The sequence below is a fragment of the Camelus dromedarius genome, chromosome 2 (assembly GCF_036321535.1).
Source record: "Camelus dromedarius isolate mCamDro1 chromosome 2, mCamDro1.pat, whole genome shotgun sequence".
Taxonomy (NCBI): domain Eukaryota; kingdom Metazoa; phylum Chordata; class Mammalia; order Artiodactyla; family Camelidae; genus Camelus; species Camelus dromedarius.
The window spans coordinates 60073902-60098514 of NC_087437.1; the positions used below are offsets into that span (position 1 = coordinate 60073902).

At 35.0% G+C, this 24613-nt stretch overlaps 1 protein-coding gene across 1 annotated transcript; it reads right to left on the reverse strand.

The window, feature by feature from the left end:
• Positions 1 to 405: 405 nt before the first annotated feature.
• On the reverse strand, positions 406 to 22655 carry PPP1R2 (protein phosphatase 1 regulatory inhibitor subunit 2). Its single transcript, XM_031453756.2, has 6 exons — positions 22230 to 22655; positions 12398 to 12505; positions 10697 to 10774; positions 9892 to 9989; positions 4806 to 4973; positions 406 to 2809 (listed from the first exon to the last, which is right to left on the reverse strand). The coding sequence occupies exons 1-6, from the start codon at positions 22349 to 22351 to the stop codon at positions 2763 to 2765; spliced, it is 621 nt and encodes a 206-aa protein (XP_031309616.1). The 5' UTR covers positions 22352 to 22655; the 3' UTR covers positions 406 to 2762.
• Between the last annotated feature and the right edge of the window lie 1958 nt (positions 22656 to 24613).

Consider the following 24613-nt stretch of genomic DNA (forward strand, 5'->3'; position numbering starts at 1 on the left):
AAATGTTACTCCTAAAGCACACAAAGTTTACCAATAATCCAAATAAAGTTTGCTTGTAAGGTGCAATTTTGAAAATGAAGGAATTTCTACATCTAAAAAGCATGGATAGAGTATGAAATTTAGTTAGATCTGGATTTGAGTCCTACCATTTGGCATGTATGAGACCTGAGACTGAATAACTTGGCCAAGAGCATTTTCCTCACTTACAAAGTGCTGATAAGGTACCTGTTTTGCGTGGCTGTTTGAGGATTATATATTAGGCACCAAGCACAATGCTGGGCAACTAAACAAACTACTCTGCCACAATACAGTCCAAGATCCCCTCCTGGTATCTAGAACACTTAGCCAATGGACCACAATGCTGAGATAGCTGGGCACAAGAAAATAAAATCCATACACGAGCAATTGCCATACTACTGTATTTTATTATAATATGTTTATTGTACTAATTTTAAAGGAAAAATGTAAACAAAGTGAAAGTCTAGGGAAAAATGGCACTTCGCTTTAATCTTTAAATATTTAACAATCCATTTATATACCATTATGCCTCAGGTTTTAAAGAGCATTTCAGACTGAAAACTGAACAAACAGAAAGATGACACTAAGAGTTAAGCAGAGAATACTGATTAAAAAGTAAAATCTACCTTGGCTAGAACTGAACATTGACAGATAACTTTCTCCAAAGGAAAATCTAACTTGAATCATAAAGGTTCATTTTTTTGTATAGTCCAATACCATGTCAATTAGGAACTCATGATGACGAAAACATTTCACTCAGTTATATTTGACTACCTAAAATCCTACTGAGCATGCTATTTGCCATGTCTTATTCCTTTGACATAACTATCTACTTCCTGAAACCAGAAATGAATTTGCCTGTGATTTAAGTTTCAAGAAACAGCTTGTAGAAAACACAAAGGTCTTACCATTTCTTCACTGTACAGCAGCTATTTCTACAAATAGAGTATGTGGATACTTTCTAAGAACTCAAAGTGAGGAAACCAAAAACAGAGCTCTGTACGCATGAACATATGTACACACATGTGTTTAAGCTTAAATCCCCCCAATTGGGTTTAAATAGGTAAAAATACCTCAACATTCTAAATTCAGAAAACAGAGATAAATGCTGTTTCGTTTATAAATCAGTGGTATTACTAGCTAATATGCTTTACTTAGAATACTATACCTGCAGTTCAGAAGTACTAACTGGATCCCATTAAAAAAAAGAAAAAAAGACATTCAAAATAATAAAAACATTCTTCTAACAGCAAAGAATTCTTCCACTTTTATTTTGACATATTGATATTTCCATAAACTTGCAAGTGGAAGATAAGCTGCTCAATAAAAGCCAGTTCATATATATAATACACAGAAATTATTTAGTCTGTTCATATAATGGATTCTTTTGGTACTAACAAAAAAGATAGAAATAACTGACTAGAAATGAAACCATCACTAAACCAGATACACAAGAATTGTATTCATTTCAGGGAAAAAGTCCAAATCTTACTGTGTTAGAAGAATAAAGTACATTTGTCATAGTATACGTTATCATATTCCCTTTGAGCAGGGACTATTTTTAAATTAAAAAGTGTTCAGGCTTACTTCTGTCTATACATTCAGGAACTATCATCATATCACTGGTTACACACAATTCTCTCATCATGCAAAACAAAAAAACCTCAGATGGTTGTTTTCTAAGGTTTAATTAAGTCAGACAATAAACTAATAATAGCACTTTAATTAGCGAGCTGTAAATCAGAGGTGTAGAAATTCTGCAGTTGAATTGTACTTCCTGTCTGTAGCACTGCTGCTATTCAATCTATTTTCTCCAAGTATTAGAACTAATAGGCATTGACAGTCAAAATAAGATTTTCATCGTTGCAGCAGATGACAGAATATGTGAGAGAAAGAAGAGTTCCTAATGTCATGACAATCTTAATACTCCTTTATAAAGGTCAAGGATTGTGTGCGTATGTGTGGAAAGGAGTAAGAAATAAAGGCAGGAGGTTAAGACAGGTATATTAAGGGAATGCTGAGACTATGTAAGAATTGTATTTATTTAAAAAACTGATCTGAAGTCTGCCCACTGAGCATACAAAAAAAAAAATCAGAGCAGACATTAGTGCAAGTTTAACCTGATAATTTATTTGTGGAAAAAGCTAGTTTTGATGAGAAAAAGTTTAATCCTTTCCTTGTAAACATGAAAGAAACTCAACAGGAATTTTAAAGGTAGTATGCCAGAAAATGCAACAGTAACTTTTCTAATATAATCTTTTTCAATTAAACAAACAAGCTGAAGACACGTGTTAAAATACTTTTCAGACTGAATATTTATCAGCCTATGTAATCTGTTGTTCCAACTGGATTTTGATCTTTTAAAAAATCCCAACTTTTTATAAGAGCTATCACATCTAGAAGTGAAGAAAATAAATTAGATTCCCCCCCAAAAAAGATACTGTTTAACTTCTAAAGCATAAAAAGCTATATATCTTATACAAATTAACCAGTGTTCTTACAAAAGTAATGCAGTTTTGGACTGATGACATTATGCTGTATTTGTGGTGAAGTACTAGGCACAAGAATATATGTATCAATTAGGCATTTTCAGTCTAATTAGTTTCTAAGTTATTTAATTCTTGGCAATATATAGTAACTGGTATGCATTTTGGTACTTAAGTCATGAATTGTAGAGAACAAGAAGCAGTATATTATAGTAACAGGGTTTGTATCTGACAATTACAGTGTTGGACAAATCTCTTCTATGAACTCTGTGATTTATTTTGCAGTTGGTCACTTGTAGTAGATCCTGCAAAGATAAAAGAAAAAACAGCAACATAATTTGTTTGTTGAGTACTGCCAAACTTGGAGCTACTTGAGTTCAAGTTCCCTTCCACTGCCATGGTTGATAAATATGAAAATCTAAAAAACAAGTATGGTATAATTTATGCAGACTGATTAACATCATATGAAAGAATCTGTATACCCTCTAAATATTCTGAGAAGAACAGGAGTGTCTACTTAGTAGTAGGACAAATAGGTTTCAGATTGAACACTTCTGTGAATAAGTCACAGATGGATAGCTACGAGTTTTACTACAACCCAAATATCCAGAGCTATAGAAAGATTTGCATTTATGACATCAAAATGATAAAATATTTCCTCAGAGTTTAAACATGCCGCTTTTCTTTTTATGAAAATAGAAAAAAAAAAAAACTACCAACAGGTGGGGATGGTCAGGAGTGTGGAGGAGACAGAAGAGAAGGACAATGATCAAAAAGTAATGGGTTCCATAGAACCTGGAGATTTTAAAAGCTGGTAAAAAAAATTTTAAGGGCCCAAAAAGGGCAGAGAATAAATAAGGAACTTTCTTCCCTATACCTTACTATGTAGTGTTTTCTATCTTTGTAACTTTATTGAAACTATGTAAGGAGTATGTTGTCTCCACTGAAGAAAAAACAGGCATTAAGTGAATACAAATTTTAATAATCTATTATACTTTAATGAAAAAATTCATTTATGCACTAAGTATGAGAAATCTAATGTTTTACAAGAAGAGATAGACAAAAGGCCAATTATTTTTCAAAAGCCTTGACTTGAAATCCCTTTAGTCTCTGGCACAGTAGTGCTAGTGCAAATTTCTAGTGGCAAATGAGGGGTATTCCATTGCTTTGTTAGAGTCACTACAAATGGACACTGAAAGTCTGAGTAGAAACTGATGAAAAATTATAACCAAAAAAAATTCACTTTTGAATATATCAAAAGAAATGACCAAGATATAGGTAAATGGAAAACAAAGACCAATTAGGAGATAGGTCACCTAAAAATGGACAATACATTTAAAGAGAAGAGAAAGACATACAACAATAAATACTCAAGATAAAGTCTGTTCAAGTTAAATATAAGCTAAACAGACTATGGTGAAGAAAATGGAAAGGAAATGCTGTACGAAGCAAACTGAAAGGCCAAAGCGTAACATGGAATAACAAAAAAATACTGTAACCCTGATATTATAATGAGACATAGTCATCAGGTTCTACTATAGAATCCCTGATATTTCATATATACTCACCAAAACAATAATATAATTATTTATTCTTCTAAGACTTAACTATCCAAGGCACAATATATAACAGTAAGTAACATCTCCACTGAAAAGCATCAGTTTGAATGCACAGAGTAGGTAGATGGGCACAAAATCTATATTAGTGGTGCAGAAGATTCACTTTTATTGAATGCCAGAACAATCATTTATTAAGAATAAATAAATAAAATCTATTTCCTATGACTGATCAAGAGTTGGTAGGCTGCAGGGGCTGGTTGTCTGAGACTTAAACAAAAATCCGCCAAATAACTTGTCCACCCAACAGTCAAAAGAATCAACACTGGAAAGATACGACATACTTTGTACCTGAAGGAATGTGAAAACATATCTTCCATATTAAAAACCTATTTCTTTAAAAAAGTTTAAACCTTAATTTACATTGTTACAACAGATAAAAACATGATCTGAAATATTAAAACAAAATATAGCTTAATATGAAAACAAACATCATTGCTTAAATCCACGTAAATAAAACAATGTAGATACAAAGTGTAACTTACACGTCTTAAATCAACTCTTGAGCATAAAACCCTTATTACTTTGAAATTGGTCATCAGGGGTTAAGATTTTAGACACTTCTCACATAAAAAGTGAATTTCAGCAAAATTCTCTGAGGTTCTTCAAAGTTTCAAGCAAAACAGTATATTATTTAGGTACAAATGATCATAAGAGTCTAAATGATATTTTTAAAACCTCTAACCTTGATTTGATTCTTCCATGTTCATGCTTTCTCCAGCTGCAGTCGCTGACATTTCTTCATCCTCATCATCATCATGTAGGTCTTTTGAAATTAATTGTCTAGCTAATTTAATATTTAGTCCTTCATTGTAGTGAAGTTTCCTTTTCATTTCAAACTGTCGCTTTTTTTCTATAAAATACAAAAAACAGGTGTAGGAAGTCTTTAACTTGAGGATTGGCAAACTACAGCCTATGTCTATTTGGTAAGTGAAGTATTATGGGAACACAGTCACCCTCATTTGTTTCTGTAATGCTTAAAGTTGCTTTTGTGCTCAATGGCAGAGTTGAGTAGTTGCAGTAGAGATCATATGGCCCACAAACCTAAAATATTTACTATCTGGCCCTTTAAAGAAAAAGTGTACCAATCTTTGCTTTAGATGGTTCAAGTTCATTTTATGAGAGACTAGCAGTAAAAGCCATAAGTAGTTGTATATTGGTGAAGAAAACATAAAGATATAGGAAAATTCTCAATAGAGTTGAATGTGAAAAAAAAACTATAATGCCATATATATATATATATATATATATACACACACACACACACACACACATATACATATATATAAAATGTACAAAGCCTGCATGCATGCACATATGCACACACAGCAAGCCTCAACAATTAACAGTCATTAGTTCTGGATCAAGGAACTATGGGGTAATTTTAATATTTTCAAGTTTTCTATTTATATAATTAAGAAGAAATTCCTTTTAAAAATTCTTATTATCCATTAAGAAGTTGCCATGATTGAAAATGTTGCTGGCTAAAAACATAACCTCATTCCTAGAGCAATTTTAAGAAAAACCTGTTATTGGGAATAAGGAAGTGATTCTGGACTATTCTTTCATTTATAGTCTTCATTATAGAAAGATAAAACTAGCTGCAAATCAACACAACTACTTTATCAATAGACAGCACTTTAAAGATCAACTGTTTATCAAGAAATAATTATAGGATTGTAAAATTTCTTAGACCAGAAAATTAAAGGGGGGGGAGGGCTGACAAAATCGCCAACTGTTTTTCTGTCAAACAAGAGCATTAAAACTCACCCACCATAGTTTTATTATGGTATTCATAAAAATATTTTAATGCCAAAAAGACAGAGAAATCTCTCAGATTAAGGCTATTCAAAGTAATTTCTCAATGCCCTCTAATTCCCTCTAAGTTTTTACCATCAACTACACTTATTTATGTTTTAAAATCATGCATTTCCAACTCATGTCCCCACAGATCAGTCACTTTTTTGTTTTTGATCAATCACTTTCAGTCTCTGTTTGGGTTGGTTGAGGGAAAGTTCTGAGATGAACATCCATATCATCCATCATCCCATAAGCATTTGTTTCAAACTACTAAGATCTTGCCAGGCATTATTATTCTTCTCTACTAAGAAGTTACTTTTGTGATTTGTTTTACTCTTTGAGAATACTATATTACAAAAGGGGATAAAATTTTTTTAAAAAAATCAATAGAAGACCAAATCGTCATGACTAAATTTTTAGTGATGCCTTTCAGATGGTATAAAAGCCAACACTAAAAAACAAAAAAATTATTTTAATTGCCTCCAATACCAGATACATTTACTAAAAAAGTAAGACAAGGGAGGAAAGGGGGGTGAAGAGGGATAAATTGGGAGTTCAGGGTTTGCAAGATACCAATTACTATACATAAAATAAACAAGGTCTGCATAGCACAGGGAACTATATTCAATACCTCGAATGGCTTATAATGAAAAATGTGAAAAGGTGTGTGTGTATAAATATATATATATATGGATGTATAATTGAATCACTGTGCTGTACACCAGAAATCAATACAACACTGTAAATTGACTATACTTCAGTTAAAAAAGACTTTTTCTCATTACAAAGTAACATATGTTCTTTTTAATGTAAAGAAGAGGTTTAAAAAAGATAGAAACTTAAAAAAAAATCACTCAATTTCCTCACTTGGAAATTATCAGTAACATTTTATGACTAGACTTTTTTCTAAAAATGCATTTTTTACAAAAATGAATCATATATTGTTGTATATGCTGTTTTCTTTCTATAGAGTTAGAATGATTATGCCTCAGGGAAGTCTCAGTTTATGCCTACTGTCTGATGGAACTATAATAGTGACCTTTTCTTTCCCTCTAAAATGATCTAGAGTTTAGACAACAAAGTATATAAAGATTCAGTAAAATTCTGCCACATACACAGCAGATTCATATAATTTTTAAATGGTTACAAAGTAATGAGTTATAATTTCATCCCCTGCCTTGGTCAAAGATTTATGATTTCCCCCTCTGTACTTTCATTGTAATACACAATTGACCCTTGAACAACATGGGGGTTACAGGGATGTCCACCCTCCTGGCAGTTGAAACCCACACGTAACTTTACGGCTGCTCCTTCATATCCGCAATTCTGCATCTGTGGGTTCAGCCAATTGCAGACTGTGCAGTGCTTCAGTAGGTATTTAGTAGGAAAAACAATGTGCATATAAGTGAATCCATGCAGTTCAAATTCATGTTACTCAAGGGTCAATTGTACATACATTTTTGTGCATTTGTTCTATATCTTCTCAACATTAGCTGCTGTTTTTTCAAACTGTGCCTCATAACCCTTTAGTAAGTCATAATTAGCATTTTAAAGAAATGAAATAAAAGACAATAATCTGGAAATAACACATATAGTAAAGGTAAGTACTGTGTTGTGGGATTTTTACTTTTGTAATTTCATGTATACATGTATACTGAGTGGGACCTGTTCAAAAATGTCTGAGAAACATTGAGAAAAACCCTGGGACACTAAATTGCTAGATCAAAGGGTGTCATTTTCTTTTACTACTTTTCACTCATATGTTGCCATACTGCCCTTCCAAAAAAGCCAAACCATTTTTCATGCCCACCAATAGCATATGAGTAATATTTCTCCATTCACACCAAAAGGGAAATTGTCATTTTTTAAAATCTTTTTGATCTGAAAAGAAAGGCACCATGATGCTGTTTTAATTTGTAGTTTCTTGTTCCTAGGAGTTGATATTACATATTTCTCTTTTGTGAATTATACTTATAGTCTAAGAAAATCATTTCTTTTTAATTCTAAGAAATGTTAAATCTGGTTTTGCTCGTTTATTCTAATTTTGGAATACTCAAAATTTATCGTATAATTTAAAAATATGCAATGTATTCATTTTGTAGAAAGCTGCTAATAGAAGTGGTCTTAACCTACTTTGGATATTTAATTTTATTTATAGTCTCTATATGGCAAAGCAACATAATACAGAGTATAAAAAGTTCAGGTTTTGGGCCCAGCTCTAAAAAAGAATCAAATATCCATGTAAATTTGACAAGTGAATTACCTTTTTTATGCTTTCTTTTACTATTTTACAAAATAATATAATGGTGAATATACCAACTATTTTAAGTTAATATTTATACTGAGTATGTATAATATACCAGAATCAATGCTAAGTACTTTACATTCTTTATCTCATTGAATACTCAACAATGAGTCTAAATATTTTTAAGGCCTCTAATTTAAAAATGAGGCAAATTAAGCAAAGTAGATAAGGACATACCTAGAGTATAAGCTTAGATCTATCTGGCTCCATAGCTAGTCTCTTAATTGTTATGCTACTAGTTACAAGATAAAATTTTCTAAGAATTTCTGTGAATAAAAAAGGGTTTTCAGACATGTAATTTGTTTAAAAGCAAAGCAATAAGCAACTCTAAGTATCAGTTAAATTTATTACTGGGAACGGACCTTGTGAAACTGTAACTAGTCAAATAGTTCCCCCTGCTGGCTGACTCATGGAACTACAATTTGAGGAAAAATTCTTTAATGAAAACTGACAACAGAAGTCAATAAATTTCCTATTCTCAATAGATCATATTTCTAGAGAATAACAAAGAAACAAGTTCTAGAAACAATTACTATCTGAAACTCTCTTCAAGGACCTTCGGTATATATTTTGGGAAAACAAATCATGAAATCACTGAGGGTAGAAGATATATAATACAATTTGAGATTACGCTATACATAAAATTTCTCTCTTTTATAGCAATTAGGCTCAGACCATCATAGTTTTGCTCAACAAACTATATTTTAAAGGTAAGAGGAAGGAATAGCAAATTGTACCTTAGCAACTGCCCATGACAAAGATCCTGACAAGTAACTTGCAGATATTCAGAATCTTAGTTCTAAAATTTCTGAACTTTATAGTACAGGTAGTTCTCATATTTCAAGGCTTCAAGTACACTACTTAATCTCTTTCTTTTTTGTAAGGGTGTGTGTTTTTCTTGCATCTTTTATCCTATACATAGGCTTGGTTTTTCCTTTTAAAAATATTTGAAAATAAACTATATGAGCAATTTTTAATTGAGATTATACATTCACATGGTTCAAAATTATGAAAAACAACAAAGTGAAATATCTTCCTTCTTTCCTTACCTCCACAGATAACCACTGTTACTTGTAAAAACAAACAATGAACAGATAGCAATGCCTTCACTGTGTATGTGCTGTATGGGCTAGAAGAATGTCTTCCATCCTGGGGCTATCTTTATCTCCTCTCCTGTGATACTAGTGTTCTTTTTTTTTTCCAATGGGACCTAATAAAAATCTTTACTCCAAGTATGATCATCCTGATTCATTTAGTAAATTTCATCAGGTCTTAAAACAGAAAAAAAGCACAAGCACTTGGGGAATTAGCTCTTACTGCTATCCACTTTAAGATCATCCACTCAATGACTCTAAAAGCATTAATATAATATTTACCAAGCATCTATCTGGTATAGACTGGATGCTCAGTAAAAAGAAGGGAACAAAAAGCACAAAGAAAGGAACACTTATAATTAAAGATGGTAATATTTTCTTGAAATCAGTGGGAGGAAAGCTATTATGCAATAAACCCACATAAGTAGAATCTGAATTATAAAAATGTTACTCTCTAATCTTCCACCATCCACTTCCCAAAAAGGAAGACCATTTCACATCTTTCAAATAATGGATTTATTTCAGCAAAATTTATTAGTGTAATGCTAAAAGCAACAAAAGAAATAAACTACCTCGTTCTTCAGGTGAGAGGTCACTATCCTCATCTCCACTGCTTTCTTGTTCACGAACCCGGTATTTTGGCTCCAAGCCTTCAGCAGCAGCAGTTAGCCTATACAACAACCATTTACAAAGAAACCAACACTGTGAAATTCTTATATTAGTTGAGTCTTACTCAACTTTTGAGTCTCAAAAAAAATTTGAAAATCATTAATATGCTAGCTATAACCAGATGAAGAAAATAAAAAGCAAGAGTGAAAATGGGCACAGAAACCAGTAACAAAAAGTAGAGGGCGACAGATCGATGAACAGCAAATGAATAGAGCTTTTGCTTAGGAATTCAACTTATTCTTGCCTTTCTCACTTTCATAAAATACAGATGAAAGAATATTAAAAACAAACCAACAAACAATCCCCCACAGGAATGTGACACAGGAAATCTGTGTAACAGGCTCTGGTACTCTAATCTTTCTGCCATCCATACATCTTGACTTTAACCTAGAAACAAGGCTATAAAAGTTGCTATGAAAAATCCAGATAAAGTTATTTATTTAGCACATACTTTTAAATTTTCACTTGTCCAAGTAAAGTAAAATGCCTTTATTTATTTATTTATTTATGTTTGTTTTAGGGGAAGAGGTAACTAGGTTTATTTATTTACTTATTTTTTAAGTAGAGGCACTGGGGATTGAACCCAGGACCTTGGGCATGCTAGGCAGGCACTCTACCACTGAGCTATCTCCTCCCCTGTAAAATGCCTTTAATACTGCACGATTAAAAACAGCATAAAGAAAATATTTTATAGTCATCAATACTTACTTCTTAGCTAAGACATCTGGGGTCAGGGCTTCAGTGGTTTCTGAATCACTCAATGCATCTTCATCATCACCTACCATACTAGGATGACAAGCACATCATAAATTAATCTGTGAACTATAATTTTTCAAGCAGAAAAACAAAGTAGGGAAACATAATTCTACTGACAAATATTTAAAAGTATAGCACCAATCAAGAAAAGCCTTCAAATGATTAAAAAAAAAAAAACCGCACTCTTGCAATCCTGAAAATACATACTGAAAAAGCCTGAATCATCTGGGGGGAAAAAACCCCGCAACACTTGAGTTATTCCATCCGTTGGAAACAATGCCAAAAACCCACCGTGTGGCCTTAGAATATGAATTTGTACATCAACCTGAAAATACCAGACAAAAGATCTATGCAGACATAGATAAAGCAACTAAATTAGATCCTAAGATCTAATTCAGGAGGTCAAAAAGCTAGTTAGCTTTCCCAATTTACCTTCTAATGAAAAATATGCTCCCCACTCAACTGCAAAAATGAGTATCTATTATTTAAATATAAAGTCTAAAAATAATGGCTACAGTTATTTTTTTGAATTATGTTTGATCTTAATTCTTTTAGGTTAGTCATTGCCAACCAACACAGATAAGGGATGTCTACTACCTTTACTGAGAAGGAAGAAAGCCCTGACTTTGACTTCTGGTATGAAAAAAGTCTTAGCTTATGTTTTAAAATATATACCTACAATTAGAAGAAAAATGAGTATATAAACTTATCATAAATAATATGCCTATTTCTTCCATTAAGCTTTTTAGAATCGAGTTTTAGCATGTGTACCTCCTATTTGATTATTTCTTTCTCCCCTTATCACAATCTTCATGTTTATGCTTGGTTTTTATTTTTTAATTTTTTGTACTGTTTTTGTTATTATCAAGTTATTTCAACTTATCTTCCAAAGTTTCACCCACTGATTTAAAACAGAATTTAATTCTATTTCAATTGTAGCTTCTGGATTTACGCTGTCTTCAATGACAAAATACTTCAGCCCTGAAAATCTTTATTTTTTCAATATAAGCTAGGGCATGATCTTAGTTAGATATTTCTAGTTAGTCAGAATCTCCATCTTCTTATTATGCTTATTGGTGCATTATTTTTGTCTTCATACTAACTACTACCACACATAGTCATTTTATAATTCATTAAAAAAATTCTGGAAGACTCAAAACTGACAATTACAATTATCTGAACTACAATATTATGTAATTCAAAAATACGGACAAGAAATAGTAATGACCACTTGTCTCTGAATAGGTTAAAAAAAAATTTCCATCTGTGAAGTTATCCCTTTCTGCAAAGAGACTGAATAAGCCCCTGATACCTACTTAGGAAGCAAACAAACCCTATTTTCATTTTCTTTTTTATAAATAAGTCATTCTAAGGAAGGTAAAAATCACCGATCTATGTGTACCATTAGCAGCTAGGGGACCACAGAGGTGCAATGAATAACCATTTACTATTATAATTGTAATGTAAGAAATGGATTCCATAAAGTTCCTTATTACTTATATTATTACACAAAAGCATGCAGTTGGGTTACTAATTAATGTTTCAGTAACAAATATAAAAAAACAAACATTCAAATTAGCTGTTACCCAGAAGTTCACATCAAATGCAAAATGGAAACAACTCAAAAAAGGAATGATGTCTACAAAACACTACCTGTGGTAAGGAGTGCTAGGTTCATCTATTTTCATTAAACCATAGTCTTTGTCTGCTGGATGATATGTCGCCAGGATGTTCATTTCATCCCACTTCTGGGATTTTTTACTAAAATCAAAAGAAAAAAATGTCCTTAATGGAGTAAAAAATAGAAAATGTACACATCTAAAATTCACAAACATCCAAATCCCAAATTTCAATTTCTATTTGACTGCTAACTTCTATTTTCACATCTATTTTCTTAGAATAGAAACTGATGTGGGTAAAAACTGCAAAAATTACAATAAAATGTCAGTAAATCTTTTATCAAATCCTTAGTGCCCACATATTAAAAACTTATTACAGTTATCCCTTGGCATTCTCAGGGGATTGGTTCCAGGACCCTTCACGAGGCATTCAAAAAAATATTACATTATGACTTGTTTAATCTTCATCTGGCCTATAGAGTAACAGCAAAACCTGAAATTTACACATTGCCTGATCTCAGTAGTTAAGGATTTTGGATCTACCATATATTTCTAAACAGTTTAATAAAAGACATACCAGGAATATTCTCTTTGGCCTAATTTTTTTTTAGAGGTATCCATAACAATCAAAAGAATCAGAACATAAAACTACAGGGAAAACCTCATTAAATTCAGATACCACTAAATAAAGATTTAGGTTGCACATAAAACTATAGCTCAGTTTTTTTTTAAACCTAGAAGAGTAATTGCTAAGAAATGGTATATTCAGATCACCTGGGATAAATCTACTTAAAAGAAATAGAAATGTTTCATAAGTGCTTTATGAACATCCATTAATAGCCACTCAACAAAATATTTGTACAACTACTAAGGTGCTTGATAATTAAATGGCTTAATTACAAATTTTTATCTACTTTAAAAAGGGTACCAAAGACCTCTCTACCAGCCAACAATATTTTGTCATGTATACAATTTGTGACTTGGTTATATACTTGAAAAATAACTACTTTAAATAGAACCAGTGTAGAGGGGGGAGGGTATAGCTCAAATGGTAGAGCATATGCTTAGCATGCACAAGGTCCTGGGTTCAATCCCCAGTACCCCCATAAAAAAAAAAAAACTAATAAAAAATAAACAAATAGACCTAATGACCTCTCCCCCTCAAAATTTTTAAAAATGAAAAAAAAAATTTTTTAAAGAACCAATGCAAATTTTACACAGATTCAAATTATTCTTTCTATATTTGCTCCACATTGGTGAGGTTTTATTGCAGATATTTTCAATTTTCCTAAAATCTATCAATTTTCAGATCTTGAAATGCTCTTGAAGAATGACATACTTAAAATTTTAATATCATATTCTCTTCTCCATGTTCTGAGTCACCTTAAAAATTAAACATGCTAGAGGGGAGGGTATAGTTCAAGCAGTAGAGCACATGCTTAGCATGCATGAGGTCCTGGGTTCAATCCCCAGTACCCTCTCTAAGAAAAAATAAGTAAGTAAACCTAATTACCTCCCCCCACCAAAAAAGTAATAATTAAAAAAAAATTACATGTGCCCACTCACAGCAGTTGAGTCTGACTTAAAGTTCTCTTGCTTTCTACCTACCCTAAAGGGCCCCCAGTGTTCCCATTTCAGACTAAGCACTTTTTTCTTCATATTTTTACTGCGGTAAAATATACATTTTAACCATTTGTAAGTGTATAGTTCTGCGATATCAAGTACATTCACATTGTTGCGCAACCCTCACCATCATCCACCTCTAGAACTTTTTCATCTTCCTCGACTGAAATTCTGTACCCATTGAACACTAATCTCCCATTCTCTTCTTCCCCCAAACCCTAGCAATCATTCCATTTTTACCTCCAAGAATTTGACCATTCTCAGTACCTCACGTAAGTGGACTCATACAGTACTTGTCCTTTTGTGAATGGCTTATTTCACTTAATGTCCTCAGGGTTCATCTATGTTGTGGCATGTGTCAAAACTTCCTTCCTTTTTAAGGCTGAATAATAGTCAACTGCAGACCAAGTACTATGAACTACAACTTCCTTTTAAGCCTACTTACCCTTCGTTTTATTAAAAGGCAAAGGTTGGCCTAGACACACTTTACAGGTGGCTGACACTACAACTCCTGTTCTTCCCTGCCCTCATAATCGTCAGAAGTTACCGAATGTCACTTCACCATGAAAAAGTCAAAATCTTAAAAGCTTTTAAAAGAAGCTAAAAATGAATAGGTCATTAATTTTAAGCACTAAAATATGATTTCTTCTTTAAAGAACTGCTTTTTCATTCATTCACCATGGCACTTACCTGAATTTTCAACTAGTCAAATTTGAATGTTGTTAGTATATATATTAAAAAAAAAAACACTTGATTGAATTAGACTGGCTATAGAGATCTTGCTTTACAACAGTACTGATTTCTTTAGATGCCTAGTTTCTGTCTTTCAGAGTAATGGTTGGTCTTGTGGCAGACAAAACAACAAACAAATGGGAGATAGACGTTTAAAGTTCAAGTTCCAGTTACCCTTCACCAGTCCTGTTACTATATAGGCAATTCCAACAAAAACATTCTCTCTTGGGCTATGCTTACTCCACATGGAAATTATAATAAAATGAAAGTATTTATGATTTTTAAATCTAAAGTTTTGTTGAAAGTCCTGAAACCATATCTTACCTAGCACTATAGAGAATAGTTTGAGATAAGGCATTCTGAAAAGATGGTTTAATTGCTTTTGTACTGAATGCCTTCTGTCTTTGCCCTGAAAGGTTCAAAATTTAAATGATTTTGAAATATTTGAGTTATCATAGAATGAGTTTTTCTCAAAAGCAGTTTTCTATTTGACTAAAATTACAGTTTCAGATATTTTATTTTGCTAAATAGTTCTATTACCTGCAAATTCTGTAAATTTAAAAAGCAAATGATTAGGTCTGCTCATGGGCATATTCTATATAAGGTAATTCACAGTGAAAAGGGATACAATTTTAAAGATTTTAGGCAGCAGAAATGATCAGTAAGCTTCTGATTAGAAGTATAAAGACATACAATTTTTAAGAGAAATACATTAATTTTATGCAGAAAGCAATTCAATTAAGAAACAAAGGGAGACCCATGATATGGTAACTGTATGTTCCTTCCTGACAGATAATGCCTCTGAAATGACAAGAGTTAAGTCCGAGTCAGAAACAGAAACCCACAGGTCAAAGTTTCATAAAACCTGTACTAATAGATGGTCCTATTAAGATTCTTTATTAAAGATATTGTAAAAGATAACTAGCACACTTCTATTTACATAAAGTTCAAAAGTAGACAAAATTAAAGTGTGTAGGGATGTATACTTAGAGGATTACCATAAAAGTCAGACTAATGATAATGTTGAGGGGGAGGGGGAGGTTGTTATTTGACAGGGCAGGAGACATTTCTGAGGTGATGGAAACATTTTTCCTTGACCAGGATGAAGTTACAGGGGTGTTTGCTTTATAATTATTCCTTAAGCTTTAAAATTACATTTAATATACTTTTCTGTATGTGTATTACATTAAATATTTAAAAAATAAACACATAAAAAGTGACTTTGTTGGATACTTCCTAATCTCAAAGTAAAACAACTTACTTCCCAGGTGATGCTAACAATACTGAATTAAAAATGACAACTTATCATCATTACTGCTTAGAATAGAAGAATGAAGATGGCCCTTCGGAGTTTAAAAAGTAAGCCCCAAACACCCTGCAAATCTGTTTCATGACATGGTGACCAAAGAAAAAGAATGGTATGATACAAGTAATAGTGTTTCCTTAAAATTAATGATAAAATTTAATAATCACAATTCTAGCATTCTAACCCATTAACAATTTTGATTTTGGTATATTCTTTCCACTCTGTAAAATACATATGAAAAAACTACACAAGCTATTAGTATATGTAAAAATATATATACAAAACAGAATATATAGTATATACAAAACACATATACTGATAGCTTCTATAGAATTCTATAGAAGTATTCTATGTATATGTAATTCTATATGTATACTATATATTTTTGATAAACTATCAGTGTATGTATTTTATCATAATAAGTTGTTTGTATTTTTTAGTCTTTTTTAATATTATGTGTATAATATTCCAAAATAAACTATTCACCTAATGTTAGATATTTAAGTTGAATTCAACTTTTCCTATTTAAAATAAAGCAGAAATCAACATACTTACGCATATTCTATTCAATGATGTTTTTAGGATAATCTGCTAGGACAAGCATATCTGGATTAAATTTATTAAGAGCTCTGTTGTTCACTCTATGTTGCCGTATAGCTGTTTAAAAGAGAGGACTATTTGTAACGTCCCCAAATAATTATCAAAACTTTGCCAAGATTGGATATCTGTGTTTTTTTCACCTGAGCAGGTATAAATTAGTATTTAAATGCTGTTATGTGTTTCTTTGCTCATTATCTAATAAATAACATGAAAAATGCTTGTTATTTTACTTTCCTTGTGTGAATTATGTTTATATCCTTTGCCTATCTATTGGAAACATTTTCATTAATTTGAGTGACTTCTTTATATTTACATAAGTGTAAAGAACACACTCAAATTTATGAGAAGGTTTAAACCACATTATATATAACTCAAAGGTATATATAAGGTACAAACCACATTATGTATAACCCCAATTTTTCCCAGTTTGCTTGCCATTTCTACTATACACAGAATTAAAGTTTTATATATCCAAAGCTTCACCTCACTTTTCTAAGAGAAAAAAAAAATCCTTATAATTGTCGATACCCAAAGGTATCTTGCAAAACCATGAATTTAAACAAGGGCATAAAATAGACTCCAAAGAATGCTAGGAATTCTTAGGTGGAAAGTAATAAAGTAGAAGACCCAACCCTAACTGTCAGCAGAGGACACTGGGTATGGAAATTAGCATCTCTTAAATTTCCGCAGAATTAACATTATTTGCGGAGTAACAAAACCCAAGGAATGAATTTGCGTTTAATCGTAATACTATCACAAACTGCTTGTGTGACCTTCTTTGGGTCATTATTTCCATTTACAAAAAATACAGGCACTAACACTTACACTAAAGATCTGCTGCAAGGGTGAAAGCACTTGTTGGTTTCAGCTCCCTCCCACCCCTGCCCATACACAGGTGATTTGTTTTTCCAGCCTAAATCTGCACCAGAAAACGCCACTGCTTCTCACTTTCACTTTGGTAGCTCGTATGATGCCATCTCAAAGACCTACTCACACTTCTCGTTGCTTGTGACTTGCTCTTTTTTAGTTTTAGCCGTACTTGTAGTGGGAAGAAGGATTTCGTGTTAAACTTTAACCCCACATTTCAAGAAATGGTTCTTTCTTAAATGAAGATTCAACTTAGGTACTTGAACAAGACTTTGAAGCTTGACACCATTACTGAACAATTAAAGACTTAACAATAAAAACAATCAGTAAACAAAAGGTCACTTTTGGAAAACTTTACTCAGTGAGCCTTGACTATATTCCACATTCCTTTACAGGCAGAAAAAGACAAAACTGAAGTATGCTTATATAAAATTATACTAAGGGAAATTAATTCAAGCACAATTTTTCCAAGTGGAATTCACCTACAATACCTAAGATTACTACACAATTTGAATTGAACATAGTGGTTCCAAAGCATACTGTGTACAACAACCTGCTGAGATGGGGGAAAATTAGATTGTATTCACTTCTTTTTATTAGACTAAAACTTACATTTGAGGGTGAGGTACTGGGTTAAACACTTTACATTTAGTAAATAATTTAATAATTAAACTAGGCAGGGATATAATGAATAACTTGCTATATAAATCACAGAGTTAATATGTAGCAAACAGGATCTGAACCCAGGCAATCTGGCTCCAGATTAATCATTTCTCATAAGATAGGTTTTAGTAACACTTAATATCATATTTTCAACAATTCCAAATGCATGTTTTTCTCATTTTAATATTTCTGAAAACAGAACATATCTTAAAATGGATGGCATCTTCTGGTTGTCCATTATATATATATATAATTTTTTTCTTTCTTGGTGCTAGATAAAATCACAGTACATCTTAGAATCAACAGCATCTTGTTTTTGATGAAATACATATACTTACGAGATCTGTTATGTCCCACCTTCACAGGTTGTTCACTATATTCAAAGTATCCAGAAAGAATGGGAATTCCACAATCATAGGAGATGACGGTGGCGTTACAACTAGTTGAGCAGTATGCTGGAATGTACTGAGATTATCTACGCCTAATTATGTGGATTTATAGATTTTGTTCAGTTTTAACTGAAATAACCCTCAAAAAGTGGTACCTGACGAAACCACTCACTGAAGATAACAGTACCCATGCAAGTATTAGGACTCTTTGGGATATGGTATTATATAAACCTCACTTTAAGTGTAGATTGAGCCTTGATATATTATTTAATTATTACTTATTATGTATATAAATCATAAACATTTGAAACATTTCAATTTTTTCCTACTAAAAAAGATGCACGGTCAGAAAGTTAGAGACCAATGGAATAACACAACTCAACTTCTGACCTTAAAAAAATCCCTTAGCAACATCTATTTATATTAAAATATTGTTACATAATACTCTCACAACTGATGGGGGGTTGGGGCAAAGTGGTGTGTACAGAAAAAGGAAACCACCACTGCCTTTTACACGATAAGGGTACCAATAAAAGGTATCGTTACTCATGGATTCTGTATTTGCAAATTTGCCTAGTTAATAAAATTTCTCTGTAACTCCAAAATCAATACTTGAGGAATCTTTCAGGTCTCTCTCAGACACGCACAGAACGGGAAAATTTTGGTTGCCTGGTGCCCATGTTCCCAGCTGAGGTTAAACAGGGCAATGCTTCTTTACCTTTTAGTTTCAGCTCCCTTAATGTAAATACGTGTCCTTTTTGCAGTCTATATAGTACTACGTTTTTGTTTTTGTTTTTTTTTGGTGAATTAGCTGTTCAAAATAGCTCCCAAGGATAGTGCTTAAGTGCTGTCCAGTGTTCCCAAGCCCAAGAAGGCTGTTATGTGCCTTATGGAGAAAATACGTGTTAAATTTCATTCAGGCATTAGTTACAGTGCTGTTGGCCATGTGTTCAATGTTAATGAATCAAAAATATATATTAAAATAGGTGTCTTTAAACAGAAACAAACTTAAAAATGTTATGTATTGATTGGTTGATGAAAATGTGTGATCAGAGGCTTGCAGGAACCTAAGTCTGTATTTCCCCTAGGAGCAATAGTTCAGTATTCACTAATTCTGTGTTTGTGGTGACTTTATAGAACATAACTACTGAAAATAGTGACAACTGACTTAGATCCCTGGTCATTCTCACATTAATGAGATTCTATTGCCTTATACTCTGTTCCAACATTTGAAGTTAGACCATTACACTATATTTATTAGCTTCTGAATTTTAAGTGCATTGTAATCAAAAAAGCCATTTATTTTCAATTCTTTTTACACCAAAGGGAAAATATTGGTTGTAATTAAACATTTCAAAAAGTTCGTTCCAAATGTATTCAACTATACTTTGTTTCTATTCAAAGCTCTCATGAAGTTGCTAATATTGTTTGCATGAGCTGTAACATAAATAATAATGTATACCATATTACTAGTAGAATTAGTTTCTTTGCCTTACAGTCACATAACACTTACCATGAAAAATACCCACCCCCTTTTACTACTTAGAATCAAACATCATCAACTTCAACAAATTAGGGCTTGGTAGCTCCCTTTGAAGTTAGGACTATAAACTTCTATTGCGGACAAGTCAATCAGGGTCAAATGCCTTGCAAAAGACCCCTTTTAAGTGAATCGGCCCTGCTAACAGCTCTTACAGAAGGAGCAGTCATACGCGGGTGAGTCTGGTAAGTGGCTTTGGAGGCAGAAAGACCTGAAGGGGGAAGGGTATAGTTCAGTGGTAGAGAACTTACCTTAGCATGCACAAGGTCCTGGGTTTAATCCCCAGTACCTCCATTAAGGGGAGAAAAAAGAAGAAGAAAAGAAAAGAAAAGAAGATCTGGAGGGAAACCTCAGTCAATTATATAAAGAGGCCAATCCATAGAGTGGGGACACAGGAAATTACAGCAGACCAAAGTTGAGAATAAGTAGAAGATAAGGAAGCAGCAAAAGATTGAAAAAAATATAAGCTACTTGGTAGCCAGACAAAAAGGAGCTCACACTGAATAATAGCTAAGTAACTTAAATGCCAGTGAGAATCACATTCCTGCTGCTGAATACTCTGAAGCCCATAAGAGCCTTCTATAGTTGTCTTTTTTTTTTATAAAGAGTATCTTGGTCTTCCTGTTGTAATTATATTCTGGTGAGATTCTGTTTTCTTAATACCATGAGCAACACGCCCTCCCTGCCCCAATTCCCATTTGAAGCAGTTTATCCCAAATAGAGGTTGCATGTTGGAGACTGTAGGAGTTAAGCCTTCAAAACAGAGTGGGAGTAGGGGAGTTGCTAGACAAGCGAAGGCCTTTTCCAACCATGGTTCTAAGCTGTGATCCTACTTAACATTTTCTTCAAGGTTAACACAAATCCCCATACATTTACTATCACCAAGTTGTAGTTCCTTTTATGGCCCTAAAACAATCCTTTAAACAGGTGTGCCCTAGTCCAAATAATCTGTTTTCATGAACACTCTCATTTTAGCTTTATGACTTCACAGATTTCAACGGTAACTTTTCTTAAGCCGTATTTCCAGAATGTAGAGTCCTAATATGTTTAGTATCTTAGAACAGCAAAGCCCACTAGCACTTCTAACCCAGTGTTTTATTTTACACTATATACGGTATTGCAACTTTTTTTTTCATTGAAGATTGCACCTTGGGTATCTTTCTCTGTACATTCACATCTACCTCATTCTTTTTAAAATGCTGGTATGCTGTTCCATTATTAATGTACCATAATAAATATTTCACCAGTCCTTCTTTAATGGACCGTGGGTTGCTCCCAATTATTTACTATTACACACAATGATATGGATCAACATCTTTTTACATATGTATCTGTGAGTGTGCAAGAGCAACTAAATTATCACTGGGTCATTTTAAGTTGCGACTTTGTGAACTGTTCTGAGCTCAGATATGTCTTTCACGAATAACAAAATTAAAAGCGCTCAAACTCTTGCAGATGCAAAAATAATTAGCAATAAGTAGCTTTCCATTAAATATAGATCAAAGACTGGGAAGATTTCGGTTTCTTTTAGTGCAGAGATAATGACAAACCAGGACCCAAGAGAGTGAATGTGGCATGATGCTTTTGATAATGTTCACCTAAAAAGGAATGACTGGAAGAAGGGCAATTAGAAAAATGTAGAAATTATCTCTCCTTTTTCTGAGGCGTCTCTTATTAACTTGAGACTAATCTTAAAGGGTTCCCAAGCCAGGAAAACACACTTTATTTTAAGAATTTCAGACACTCGGATATGAGGTTAAGAAATAATGCTTAACAGGTGAAGCTTTAAAACTTCGATTTGATTAATATTCCCGATTTCCAAAAGCTCAAATACCATGATATATGTTTAAAAATGTTATATATGTGTATATACTTTAAAAAAGAGAGAGAGAAACATGACAAACGTCATAGCTCCTGCCTTAAGATCACCCCCGACCCTCAGCCCGGCGGGTGGAGGGAGACCCGAGCCGCGCCAGGGCCGCATTCCTAGCCGCCCCGCGGGCCGGAACGCGCTGGGGCTTGGGAGGCCGGAGTCGGGCTCGGGGCCGGTAACGGCGGCGAGGGGAGGGCGAGGCCGCCCCGGCCGGGAAGGAGAGGCTTCCCAGGCCGACCGGGGCGACGAGCGGCCGTTCCGCGCGGCTCTCACCTCAGTTCTTCGTCAACACTCCTGCCGGGCTGTTCGGCCGAGGCCACCACAGAGGAAGTCGTAGAGCTCTTGTTCTTCAGGATCCCCTTGATGGGCCGATGCGAGGCCGTCGAGGCCGCCATTGCCCGCCGCTCCGGCGGTCGGCTCAGCGTTGCTGCTTGGCGCCGGGTCCAGGAAGGAAAGGGCTGGGCGCGAGCTGAGACTCGCCAGGCAGCCGCCGAGCCCGCCAGGGGCTGAAGCGGCCGCACCTGCTGTGGCGGAGACCGCCACCGGCGTCGTTGTCACGGCACAACGACCCCGACGCTCTGGCGTCCGGCCGACGACGCGCGGCTGGCGGCCCTTCGCGCGCCCTAGGGTACCGGCACTTTATCCGCCGCCCGCGGAGAGAAGCCGGCCTAGCTCCCCAGCGCGGGAGCGACGCCGACGCCGAAGCCAAGCGGGCCCGCCCTCTCGCGATATCTAGGGCGGGGCGGGGCGGGGCGGGGCGGGGCGAGAACAATGCCAACCTCCTCGCCCCGCCCCCACCCGGCCCTCTCGGTGGGCTCTGCTGCAGCAGCTTGGGCTCAGCTGTTTCAGAGAGCCTTCATAGAGGTTCCTGGCTTGCCTCTGTGCGGTGTGATACATTTCTCCAAGCACCCTCACTCTCACCACTTCATGAGCTTCATATTGTTATTTCTATATTTTATAAATCTGAAAATCGAGGCTCAAACGTGACATCATTCCCCAAAGGTATTAACTGACTTTCAGAGAAATGAAGTATGTCTCTTCTTTCCTTGCATTTAACCAACATGAAAAGGTTAGTTCTCCATTATAAAATCATGAAATATCGCATTGGAATGGTCCTCAGAGACCTATTATGAAATCATAGAATATTGACTTTTATGAAATCATAGACTATCAGTACTGAAATAGTTTTATTTTTACCGCTGGAGAAGCTGAAGGAGAGAAAGAGGAAGTGACACGACCCCCACTGTCACACAGCCCGTCCATAGCGTGTGGCCGTAGAGCTTCAGACTTCTGCTTCTAGTCTGGTGTTTCCCCATTTGTTACTACATTCTACCTATGTTGGTAATCCATGGAAGATGTTCCCGGCAGAAGTTCCTAGATTTGTGGTTTATAATCTGTCTCCCCTCAAATCTAGGGAACTCACTTAGGGTAACCAGCTGTCCAACACTGGGTTAAATAGGCCAGAAGCTTTGGGGACTGTCTAGGTCTTTGTAAGATGAGTCCCAGAGGAGAAAAACAAAAACCAAACCCCTCCTGTGAATGTTGTGAGAAGTGGATTCTATGAGCACAGGAAAGGGCAGGACTTGGATGCTCTGGGAACAGTCTCAGAACTAGGCTGTATCTAAAGTCAAGCTAGGGAGTGGATTGCTAGCAGAGGGAGTGGTGCCTTCCCAGCCACCCAGCCTCTCTCCATGCAGAACCATCACTGGAGTTGTACAGATGGGAAAAGTGGAGGTCTCAGAGATCAAGCAAGTTGCCTCCTGTTGTGAGTTGAATTATGTCCTCCTAAAAATGAGATTGCCATCCTAACCCCTAGTACCTCAGAATATAACCTTATTTGGAAATAGAGTCGTTGTAGATCTAATTAGTTAAATTAATATGAGGTCATACAGGAGTAGGCCCCTAATCCAATGAGTGGTGACCCTATAAGAAGGCTGTGTGAAGACAGAGGATTGGAGTGATGCATCTAAAGCCCAGGACTGCCTAAGGCTACCCAAAGCTGGGAGAGGCATGGAAAAGATTCTTCTTCAGGGCTCTCAGAAGGAACCAACCCTGCTGACACCTTGATTGTGGACTTCAGGTCTCTAGAACTGTGAGACATTAAACTTCTGTTCTTTAAAGCCATCCCATTTATCATGCTTTGTTATGGCAGCTATATACACCTCTCCTGTCCCACTTCCACCCTTAGTCCTCAACTCCCTCATCACCGGGCTCTTTCCCACCACCCTTTCCTGGATCAGACCTCCTCATCCTCATGACAGGCCAGGCAGGGCAGACTTGTCCCTTCAGAATTGCCGCCACCTGCGGGCCAGCCCCCTGTGGATTCACAGACTACTGGGTCTGGAGGGGATCTTGTCAATCCCACCAGAAAGCTATCCAGCCAACAACTCCAGTGGCCAGGAGCTCACCAGCCCCCCAACACAGCTCATTTTATCTTTGAATAGTTCTAACTCAGAAAGTTCTTCCCCAGACTGAGCTGGTTTCCAGCAACGTCTGGCCACTGGTGTAGAGGGTGGGAGGAGAGAAAGTGGATGTACTTTATCTTACCCTAATGGCAGTGATCTCCCTCAAGTCTCCTATTTCTGGGCCCCAAATCTCCTCCCCCTTAACACAGCCTCCGTGCCTTGAGAAGTAACACTCAGTTCATTGCTTTAGAA

Coding starts and splice junctions, on each gene's coding strand:
- PPP1R2 (XM_031453756.2), bottom strand. CDS start 22,351: ATGGCGGCCTCGACGGCCTCGCATCGGCCCATCAAGGGGATCCTGAAG. Junction 10,775..12,397: donor CCTAGCACTCCTTACCACAG/GTAGTGTTTTGT, acceptor TTGTCATCCTAG/TATGGTAGGTGATGATGAAG. Junction 2,810..4,805: donor CATGGAAGAATCAAATCAAG/GTTAGAGGTTTT, acceptor TTATCTTTGCAG/GATCTACTACAAGTGACCAA.